The 12437-nt window shown below is 37.5% G+C and overlaps 1 protein-coding gene across 1 annotated transcript in view; it reads right to left on the bottom strand.

The window, feature by feature from the left end:
* THSD7B (thrombospondin type 1 domain containing 7B) overlaps nt 1-12437 on the bottom strand; it is an 826015-nt gene that overhangs the window by 229786 nt on the left and 583792 nt on the right. Inside the window, exon 14 of the mRNA XM_023542986.2 lies at nt 1399-1577. Coding sequence (XP_023398754.2) covers nt 1399-1577 — 179 coding nt within the window. The remainder of the gene's footprint in view (nt 1-1398; nt 1578-12437) is intronic.

The following is a 12437-nucleotide window of genomic DNA, read 5'->3' on the forward strand; positions in this document are numbered from 1 at the left end:
TGGTCAGTGAGTTATACGTCTCATATCAAAACTTAGAAAAAATATAGCTAGAGATATTGGTCTTAAATTGACAAGTAATATTTTAAGCCAAGCAGTCCTATACATGGTATTCAAATTAAGAACAGAGTCACTGGATTTTCCTTCTATTAGAAAACCTATACAGCCATTTTATTGAGTTTTCCCAGTCACAAAGGGTCTACATACTCACATAAGAGACACATGCTACCACCTATTTGGGCTCTACCTACTCAAAGAAACTGATTAAAAATGAGAAAAATCTGACTCATCAGTCCTAATCTAATAATCTTCATGTCGGGAATATAAATTCTTTATCATAAATAATTCTTAACTAAATCTTGTCATCATTGTTGTTAGGTGTCATTGAGTTGGTTCCGACTTATAGCGACCCTGCAGAACAGAGTAGAACTGCCTCATAAGGTTTCCAAGGAGCAGCTGGTGGATTTGAATTGCAGACCTTTTGGTTAGCAGCCCAGTTCTTAACCACTATGCCACCAAGGTTCCTGACTAAATCTTATACTCTGTTATATAAAGCTACCTGAAATACTCTAACCATCTTTAATTGCTTAGGATGACAGTTTTATTAGATATCAATACGAGCACTTCACATATGAAAATTGCTATGGCTTTTGAGGTAGAGAAGTTGCTCAAGAGATACATGAAGAGCTATGGAAGCACTGCAAGACTGAGAATGAAAAAATGTGGATAAAGTGTTAGATGAAGGAAAACTCCATTGTTGGAATTGATGGGAGAGATCATTAATTCTGTTGTCATAAAATAATTGCTATTTTCCCAATACTATTCCTTATATTTTAAAATATACATAAAAAATAAATTTTAGGTGGTATAGCATATCACTTTTAAAATATCATGATCACTTAAAAATCAATTAGATATAATTTTTCTGAACTTTATTATTGTTAATGATATGCAAGGTAGCCTTGGGAATTACCTAGGAGTGGGCAAGCTTCTATTACTAATATTATTTTACTAATCAAAAACAAACAAATAAAAACCAAACCCATTGCCGTCAAGTCAATTTTGACCCATAGTGACCTTATAGGACAGAGTAGAACTGCCCCATAGGGTTTACAATGCTGTAAATCTTTACAGAAGCAGGCTGTCACATCTTTCTCCCATGGAAGGGCTAGTGGGTTCAAACCAACCAACCTTTTGGTTAGCGGTTGAGTGCTTAACCACTGTGCCACAACTTGATGACAACAGGATATTATGTTTAATTACTGCCCTCTTAACCACTTTTCCGAACTTATGATAACTCTTTATAAGCTATTTTTAATGAGAGGTTGACTTTTAATCTCAACAGGAAATAATAATGGGGATACATTTTCAGCTTTTTATTTTTTGCTTCATGCACTTTACCTGATTCTTGAGATCCAGTTTGGGACATGGGCGACCTCCATTGTAAGGTTTTTCTTTTAGCCATTTGGATCGAATTCTCACTCCAAACCCACAAGATGAGCTGCAAGGTTCCCAATTAGACCAGTCGCTTAACTTGCAATCAAATGGGCAGGGAATGACACATTTTTCTTGAATATAACCTGAAAGAAAAAGATTTAAGAGAAAGGAGGAAAGTCTGATCAAAATGAACCAATCAAGTTCACTTTGTTTCTATTTTCACAGCTCAGATCTCTCAGTTTTGTTGCAGCAGCGTTAATAATTTTCTACTTAGATAAACAGGAAAGAATTTTAAGAGACAGATAAATATGATTACGTCTGCCTTATGAATGTGCCACATCCTGTTTATTTTCATAGGCAATTCTGGTGTGTAAGGAGCAGGGAACAGTGCAAAGTTAGTTCTAGTTTCTAATAAAAAGGAATGATGCAGTTCAAGGCTAGCGACGGTATCACCTCCCTTCACTGAGCCTTGTGAGCCCATCCTGCACTCCCTCATGCAGGGAGCACAATAGAGCCAATGTGTCTGTGATCTGCAAGGCTACACTAAGACAGACTCTGATTCTCCCTTCCAGGTAGTGGGGCTTGGGATTGGGGGCTGGGGTGGGGAGGGCAAGTGGACCATAGATGATTAAGAAGTGCAGCGTGTTACTGAAGGAAGAAAGTAAAGGAATAGTATAGAGTTGTATGTGGAGCCCTGGTGCACAGTGGTTAAGAACTCAGCTACTAACAAAAGTTTGGCAGTCTGAATCCACCAGCGCTCCTTGGGAGTCCTATGAGGCAGGTCTACTCTATCCTACTCTACTCCTTTTGAGCTGGAATTGACTTGATTGTAACAGGTTTGATTTTTTGGTTTAAAGGCTTGCATAATGGGGTATTAGACTGGTAATCAAGGAATATGGCTTGAAGCTCAGCCCCAATAGTGCTAGCTTTATTTGGTCTTGCTAATGTCTTCAGCTCACTTCTTGCTGCACATTTTCTCTGGACTATCTCATAAATTTAACTCTATTAATCAATACCAGATTATCTCTTCAATGTTGATCTCTTTATAAACTAAAACCAAACCCATTTCCATTGAGTCAATTTCGACTCATAGCGACAGGACAGGACAGAGTAGAACTACCCTACAAGGTCTCCAAGGAGAGGCTGGCGGATTTGAACTGCCAACCTTTTGGTTAGCAGCCAAGCTCTTAAGCACTGCACCACCAGGGCTCCAATCTCTCTATAAATAAAAAACACCTACTAAAACATTCTAATCAACTACCCCAAATTTAACATGTCTAAAAACTGAAGTCATCAATTTCTTTCAGAAACATTCTAATTATCTTGTATTACTTATTAAAATTAACTGCTACAACTTCTGATTCCCATCTGAAGGTGTACACGCCCTCTAAAATCCTCTTCCCTTGAATGTGGGCATGGCCTGTGAATATGATTTAAAAAAAAAAAAAAAAATCCATTGCCGTCCAGTCAATTGTGACTCATCACTTACTGGTTATGTTGAATGGCAAAAGTGAAGGAAACATGCAGATGTAGTTAACATCCCAAATCAGTTGATTTTGAGTTAATCAAAAGGTAGGTTATCTTGGGTATGCTTGATTTAATCAGGTAAATATCCTTAAAAAAAAGGACTGAGTAACTTTAGGAGCAAGAAGAAGATTCTCCTACTGGTCTTGAAGAAGTGAACAGCCTGTGGTGTAGCCACTGGCAGGGACCTATAAGCAGCCTCTAGGGTCTGAGGGGGTTCCTGGCTAATACCCAGCAAGAAGATGAGGAACTCAGTCCTACAGCTGTGTAGAGCTGAATTTTGCCAATAATCTGAGGGCGCTTGGACATGGAACTATTCCCACTCAAGCCTCTGATAAGACTTCAGCCTCGCTAGACACCTTGATTATAGTCTGGTGTAATCAGAGAACCTAAAGAAGCCAAGTCTGGACTCCTTACTGTGAGACAATAAATGTTGCTTTGAGCCTTCCAAACTGGGGGTGATTTGTTATGCAGCAATGGAAAACTACCATATTATCCAGGAAAAAAAATCCTACAGTTATCTTAGTCTTCACATATATCAATAAAAAAAAAAAAAATTTTTTTTTATAAGTGTAATAAATTCTTGCGTTGAAACACCAAAAATCTGTCCCCTACTCTACAAGTCCTCTTCATTCCTCTAGTTCAAGGTCCTACCATTCCTAACTCAGAATACTGCAGTATTTTTTCCACTATTCTCCCTTTCACATTGAGGAAAAATTCACTTTTCTAAAATAAATAATAACTCACGTTACTCCTCTTTTTAAAATCTCTGTTGATCCTCCATTGCCTTGAGAATAAAGTGTCTGCAACTTTGAAAATAAGACTCTTCACAACAGATTTTCAATCTTGGCTCCAAAATATAGCTCATTGTCCAGGTGGTACCATAGGCCACTTTGATCAGAGTCTCAGAAGATGGGACATGGGCACCTGCATTTTTTGAAGCTCCCCAGGTGGTTCTAATGAGAAGTCAAGGCTGAGAACCACCGCCCTCACTTGCTTTCCCAACTGAGTTTCTCTCTCCTCTATCTTGAATTTTCCCACACAGATTACTCCATCATCTCCAATAATATCTATTATTTTCCTAACCAGTTTAGGCTCCTGGTTCACTACTTCAGCCACTTTCTTGCTATATAATTGACCCCCTTACCCCATTGTTCTTCTACCATGTTGTCTGACAGAACTTCAGACCTCGATCAGTCCAACTGCCTTCCTTGTACTTAAAACTTCACTACAAAGTGGAGGTGAGGAAAATGTTAGTACCACACCAGTGACACCTTAATGTGTGGTCTCTACTCCAACCATAGTCTCATGCCACCCCATGATTCTTCTGATTTCATCTCACTCATATTCCATGTAACAGCTATTTTAAAACTTTCTCCATCTATATTAAGTCCTCTAAGATTTCACCTCTTCCTTCCCAGAAAAAAATAGAAACGGATAAGAAAAACTCCAGTTTCCTATAAGATGTATCTGTATGAATTCTCTTTACTTTTCTCTCTGCATATTACAATGCAAAGAGCACCTGTGTTCCCATATAAGGCACATCCTCCACCTACACCTGATAACTCTCCTAGATCATTCAAAGCCTTGTTTTCTGGACCTATATCTATATCTATATCCACACACACATATATATATTTGTGACCATCTGCTACCTGAAAGGTTGGCAGTTGAAACCCACCAACAACACTGTGGAAGAAAGGCCTGGCAATTTGCTTTAGTAAAAGATTTCAGCCAAGAAAACTCTATGCAGCTCAATTCTACTGTATAACACAAGCGGTCGCCATGAGTAAAAATCAACTCAATGGCAAAAGGTTTTACATATAATTACATAGAGTTATATAAATGACTGCCTCTTGACCTATGTACAGGTTCCTAGTGAGCACACTTAAGTATTCTGGAATTCCCATTCTTCAACATATTATCCATAACTTGTTATGATCCATATTAATCTTAGAGAAACATTAACTATTATAGAGACTTATATCTATAGTTAGTGTTTCTCTAAGATTAATATGGATCATAACAAGTTATGGATAATATGTTGAAGAATGGGAATTCCAGAATACTTAAGTGTGCTCACTAGGAACCTGTACATAGGTCAAGAGGCAGTCATTTGAAAAGGAAAAGCGGATGGATACCGAGTGGTTTAAAGTCAGGGAAGGTGTGCCTCAGGGTTGTATCTTTTCACCATACCTATTCAACCTGTATGCTGAGTAAATAATCCAAGAAGCTAGACTATATGAAGAAGAACAGGGCATCAGGATTAGAGGAAGGCTCATTAACAACCTTCAATATGCTGATGACACAACTCTGCTTGCTGGAAGTGAAGAGGATTTGAAGCACTTACTGATAAAGATCAAAGCCTTCAGTATGGATTACACCTCAACATAAAGAAAACAAAAATCCTCACAACTGGACCAATAAGGAACATCATGATAAAGAGAAAAACTGAAGTTGTCAAGGATTTCATTTTACTTGGATCCACAATCAACACCCATGGAAGCAGCAGTCAAGAAATCAAAAAGATGCATTCCATTTAGCAAATCTGCTCCAAAAAACCCATTTAAAGTGTTGAAGAGCAAATATGTCACCTTGAAGACTAAGGTGCGCCTAACCCAAGCCATGCCATGGTATTTTCAACTGCCTCATATGCATGCGAAAGCTGGGCCATGAATAAGAAAGACCAAAGAATCAACGCCTTTGAATTATGGTGTTGGTGAAGAATATTGAATATACCGTGGACTGCCAAAAGAATGAATAAATCTGTCTTGGAAGAAGTACAACCAGAATGCTCCTTAGAAGCAAGGATGGTGAAACTACTGCTCACATACTTTGGACATGTTATCAGGAGGCATCAGTCCCTGGAGAAGAACATCATGTTTGGTAAAGTAGAGGTTTAGTGAAAAATAGGAAGACCCTCAGTGATATGGGTTGACACAGTGGCAGCAAAAATGGGCTCAAGCATAACAATGATTGTTGGGGATGGCGCAGGATCTAGCAATGTTTCTTTCTGCTCTGCATAGGGTTGCTATGAGTTGGAACTGACTCCACAGCACCTAACAAAAACAACAGCAATAAGATTAATATTAGAGTGACTTTATAGTCTCCAAATAATATATATGATCAAGAGCATATGCCAGAAATTTAAGAGTCACCGGAAAGGATTTTTCTGTGGTTGAAACAAATTGCTCCATTTAGTTGTAACCTGATACAAGACTAATCCTCTACTATTTAACATAATTTTTATTCTACAGTCCTTCTAAGGAGCTTTAATCATTCCCTTAGTTTCCCAGAGCTATTGTAACAAAGTACCACAAACTGGGTGTCTTAAAACAAAGGAAATTTATGGCTTCACACATCTATAGCCTAGACGTGCAAATCAATGCATCAAAAGAACAATGCTCTCTCTGAAGGCTCTAAGGGAGGATCCTGCCTTGCTTCTCCCTAACTTCTGGTGGTTCCTGGCAATCCTTGGTGTTCCTTGGTTTGTAGATGCATCACTCCAAGCTCTGCCTCTGTCTTCACATGGCCATCTTCCTTCTGTCTGTGTCTATGCCTCTTCTTGTTTTGTAAGTACGCCAGTCACACTTGCTTAGGGCCCCCCTACTCCAGTATGGCCTCATATTAACTAATAACATCTTCAAAGATGCTATCTCCAAACAAGGACACATTCACAGGTATCGGGGATTAAGACTTCAATGTATCTTTCTGAGGGCCACAATTCAATCCATAATAACATTATGTATGTGCATAATAAATGTTATAGTATTAAATAGAGGCCACAGGCACAACTCAATTTTACAGAAAAGCTGTGTCACAACAACATTTCTTATGGTACCCATGGAAAGAGCAGGGTTAGAAAGAGATGGATTATCTCTCACGGCATAAATGCTTCAAATATGCAAATCTGAAATTCCAGGTGACTTCATATAAATACATTTTAAACATCTGAGTGTCTAAATTGATCCTATTTTAAAGCATATTTTGAAGTAGATGCCCTTTTAATAGAATGAAATTTTAAATCATTTTTGTCTATACTTGCATACTGAAAGATTTTAATTAGCAAGCCTCTAGCAATATATTTTTTTTTCTTTCCCCATGGTAGGACATAAAGCTCAGAGGATCTCCGTGAAAGTCAGGGTCATAAATTGAATAAGTATAAAATATTTTCAACATTCAACAGGACTATGCAACAATGGTATTTATTTTTCAGGAAAATTATTTTTCATACTAGAGTACTCCCCAAAGGAAAGCCCATAGTGAGAACTATTAACTGCATATTCTTCCACCTGTCTCATAATTGAAAGGATTAGTTTTATCCACATATTTAATATTTACAGTTTTTGGCACCACAATGTGATCAAATGTGACTATCTACAAGGTTAACTTGCCATATAAGAATTCCAATTCCTGATTAGAGAAACCTCACTAATGTTTTAAAAACTCATTTGTATAAAACAGGTTACAGAATAGCTGTTTCCATTTAGATAAAACTTCATAAATCTAAACCCAATTGCTACGAGAGAAGTAGTTTTTCTACCAAATAATATTTTACACTGTAGTTTATATGCAGAAGACATTGCTTGGACCATCATATGACATGGTCTAGGGATCTTTTAGTGTTCTATTTATAGTTTTCTGAAAGCATATGGAGGTAGGTATCAAGCAGTCATTACAGAATCATCAATAGAACATACATGTAACATTGTAATTATGCATACCATCATATATTATACAGAGTAGGTTCTCAAATAATATCTGTTGATATTGTGGATAAAAATGGACTCGTGGGATCAACTCACATTGTTGCTGTTAGGTGTCATTGAGTTGGTTCTGACTCATAGCAACTCTAGGTACAAGAGAAGGAAACACTGCCTGGTCCTGTGCCATCCTCACAATCCATGTTATGCTTGAGCCCATTGTTTGAGCCATCTTCTTGAGGGTTTTCCTCTTTTTCACTGACCCTCTACTTTATCAAGCATGATGTCCTTCTCCAGGGACTGGTCCCTCCCGATAACATGTTCAGAGACGGTCTCACTATCCTTGCTTCTTGGGAGCATTCAGGTTGTACTTCTCCCAAGATAGATTTGTTCATTCTTCTGGCAGTCCATCGGGTATCTGATATTCTTTGCCAACACTATAATTCAAAGGCCTCAATTCTTCTTTGGTCTTCCTTATTCATTGTCCAGCTTTTGCATGCATATGAGGTGACTGAAAATAATATGGCTTGGGTCAAAGGCACCTTAATCTTCAAGGTGACATCTTTGCTTTTTAACACTTTAAAGAGGTCTTTGGCAGAAGATTTGCCCAGTGCAATGCATATTTTGATTTCTTGACTGCTGCTTTCATGGATATTGACTGTGGATACAAGTAAAAGGAAATCCTTGGCAACTTCAATCTATTCTCCATTTATCATGATGTTGCTTATTGGTCCAGTGGTGAGGATTTCTGTTTTCCTTATGTTGAGGCTGAAGGCTGTTTTGTTTGTGTTGAGACTACTTAAGGCTGCAGTCTTTGGTCTTCATCACCAAGTGCTTCAAGTCTTCTTAGCTTTTAGCAAGCAATATTGTGTCACCTGCATATTACAGACTGTTAATGAGATTTCCTCTAATCCTGATGCCATGTTCATCATATTATCTCCTGTATTCATGTTATAACCACAGGCATTTATTTAATGAGTCACTTCAATTAAATTTGAAGTCATAGTCCCTGGGATAATTTTTCAAAATACATTACTAATTCCCAAACATGAAATTCTTCAGGTTAAGGCAGTGAACATAGGCAGAAGCACAGTTCTTTGAATGAGACTGTCTCACTGATAAAACCACTTCTCAGAATAATGCCTGGTGTATTGTTTTTTCCTGCCATCTTTCAAGTTACTAATACATTTTCTACCAATAAGATCATGTTTTGGAGCATGTGAAGGGAAGAAATATTGATGATATTAAGCCTGGGGAAATAACCTAGATTATTTACTTATGGTTTACTGCTACATAAAGTGACCCAATTGGATGGTGCATGTTCTATTTCCTGTCACTTTGCTAAAATAAAAAAAAAGGGCAGTACCAAAAATAAACACGGAATAAGATAAAGAGAATGCTGAGCATCTCCTTCTAACTTCAAAGTTAAGATCTGGGATAATCTTATGAATTAAAATGATATCATGTCATTTCTCAATGTTTAAAGATTTGCTGTTCTAATTTATATATTTAAGCTCTACTTTTTTTTAATTTATTTAGAAAATTTTAATATTCTGAAAAAAAATTAGACGACTTAAGTCAGAGTGGTTTAAACTACATGTTTGTTTGGAAGAGGTGGGAAAAGAATGGGGACAGATATTTTGACATGGATCCAAGAAAAATGATTCGAGAAATCAGATCAACATTTTACCATTGCTATCAAGGAAAGAAGGAGCCCTGGTGGTCCAGTGGTTAAGTACTCAGCTGTTAACCAAAAGGTTTGTGGTTTGAAGCCACCAGCTACTCTGCAGGAAAAAGATGTAGCAATCTGCTTCTGTAAAGATCTACAGCCTTGGAAATCCTATGGGACAGTTCCACTCTGTCCCGTAGGGTCGCTATGAGTTGGAATCGACTTGATGGCGATTGGTTCGGTTTTTTCTGTTACAGGCATTAAGGTAAAGGGTGACAGTGTTAAACATTTATTTACAATAGCAATCTATTATTGTATAGAAATGTAGGTCAGTCTCAACAGAGTTGCCAGCTTGGTTTAGTGAATTTATATTTTGGCCCAGAAATATCCTCATGAACAGCAATTGGATGCTCTTAAGGATGATTCTGACCCCGTTTCAGCTCTTTAGAGGACTTGAGAGGGTAGAGCTTAGAAAGTGGCTAAATTATCGTTATCTCTTCTTTTTTTAAAATCTGAATTATTAAAAGAAGGTTTTAAAAATACTCTGTACTTAGGGTCTTGAGGCTAGTGAAAAATACCTTTACTGCATAGACATTATATGTTAAACATTCTAAAACAATAGTAATGTATGGCAAATAACGAAGTACCTCGTTTGGACTCACAACCTAATCAGATACTTGATTAAAAAATAAATAAATAAACCTGTTGCCATAGAGTCAATTCCAACTTATAGCAACCTGAAATATAGCTGAGTTAAAAGTCACACCAAGTTCAAATAATCACATTGACAAAATAGTTTTACTGGATTCCTTCAAACTCAAATCCTTGTAGCAAAACTATTTATAAAATTATATTACATCTATCAGAGAAAATAATCATTCAAGTTACAGGCAGTTTTGTTAATTAAAAATATAATTCATGAGTGTACTTTGGAAACCCTGGTGGCACAGTGGTTAAGTGCTATGGCTGTTAACCAAAAGGTCAGCAGTTCGAATCCGCCAGGCGCTCCTTGGAAACTCTATGGGGCAGTTCTACTCTGTCCTCTAGGGTCACTATGAGTTGGAATCGACTCGACGGCAGTGGGTTTGGCTTTTTTGGTTTAGTGTACTTTAGATCATACATGAGTTTTCAAGGTCATCAAGGACAAAAGCCTCATTCTATAGACTGGTCAGAAACAGAAGTGGGGGTTGAATCCAGACTTCGACTAAGATATCCAGCTCACTGTCAAATATAAAATTAAAAAAAAATCATTATTATTCTCCTGTGTGCCGAGTCGCCTTAATGCTGGAGTGACAAAGTAGAGCATCAACCATGCCTTTGAGGAAATTCATAGGTGAATTTAAATGAGAAAAATATATGGTATATAATCAATTACAGTAAAACTGCAAAAGCCGGAACCTGTGCAAGGTGGAAATCTGTCAGAGAAAGAAAAGTCAAATATTTTCCGCTAAATAGAGAGTGACAGAAAAGGGGTGACTGTACCCTGTCAAAGGCAGAGAACCTGGAAGACCCAGAAAAATAAGGCAGTGCCATCGAGTTCGGGCTTTTACAGATTTCACCGTACCTAAATTATGTGGTACAAATAATATATATAAATTATATGATGATTTGAGGTAACATAAATAGATTCAAACCTCAGTTTTCAAAGTAATTCATGTGAACACATTTATTGGCATTATCTGTGGTATACACAGGTTTTTGATTAATTGTTCAACCTGGTTCACTTGCTATAACTGAATGTATCAGTGTCAATTTAACCAAATAACTGAATCATATAAAGAATCGATCTTTTAAATTGAATTGTCCAGGCAATCTAATCAAGATGGCATCACCAGTTGCTCATATAGACACCATTTCAGCATTAACTCCCTTGTGCCAGTTTCCACCAGGCAGAGAAAAGCGACTTTCTTTTAGACTATATCAAGCATATTAGGGATAAATGGAACACTGGACACAGAACAACCTGAATTCTTCAATTAGGGCTGTACGTACTCAAGTAGTTTCCAGCATTACTGCAAATAAGGCTATTAAAATTAAAGTGACTGAATGCTTTAACCACATAATGAACTTGGCATTTGAAATACCACAAAGACAAGTTATTGACCAGGCAACATTACTGAGCAATTCTTAGAACTGTTGCAGCAAGGGCCCTCAAGGCTTCTGTTTATCACATTTCCTTGCCTTGAGAAAATCTCAACTTAAACTATACCAAACGCTTTGTACTTTACATTTCCTTCAACATTTCTGCGAGGTGATCTCAGAGCATGTCTTCATTTATCTTGTATTTGCTATTCCCCAAGTAGGTGGCCCTGGATGGTGTAAACGGTTAACACACTCGGCTGTGAACTGAAAGGTTGGAGGGTAGAGTCCACGCAGAGGTGCCTCAGAAGAAAGGCCTGATTGTTGCTGTTGTTGTTGGGTGCTATCTCAAAATAACACAAAATGAGAAGGAACAGCTGCAAACATGCATTAATAATTGGAACCTGGAATGTATGAAGTATGAATCTAGGAAAACTAAAAATCGTTGAAAATGAAATGGAACTCATAAAGATGGATATCCTAGGCACTAGTGAGCTGAAATGGAATGGTATTGGTCATTTTGAATTGGACAATCATATGGCCTAGTATGCTGGGAATGACAACTTGAAGAGGAATGGTGCTGCATTCATTGTCAAAAAGAACATTTCAAGATCTATCCTGAAGTACAATGCTGTCAGTGATAGGGTAACGTCCACACACCTACAAGGAAGACCAGTTAATATAACTATTACTCAAATTTACACACCAACCACTAAGGCCAAAGATGAAGAAACTAAAGATTTTTACCAGCTTCTGCAGTTTGAAATTGATGGAACATGCAAACAGAATGCATTGATAATTACTGGTGATTGGCATACGGAAGTTGGAAATAAGAAGGATCGGTAGTTGGAAAATGTGGCCTTGGTGATAGAAACTATGCCAGAGATCACATGATAGAATTTTGCAAGACCAATGACTTCTTCATTGCAAATACCTTTTTCAACAACATAAACAGCGACTATGCACATGGACCTCGCCAGATGGAATACACAGGAATCAAATCAATTACATCTGTGAAAAGGGACGAC

Source organism: Loxodonta africana, chromosome 6 (assembly GCF_030014295.1).
Source record: "Loxodonta africana isolate mLoxAfr1 chromosome 6, mLoxAfr1.hap2, whole genome shotgun sequence".
Classification (NCBI taxonomy): domain Eukaryota; kingdom Metazoa; phylum Chordata; class Mammalia; order Proboscidea; family Elephantidae; genus Loxodonta; species Loxodonta africana.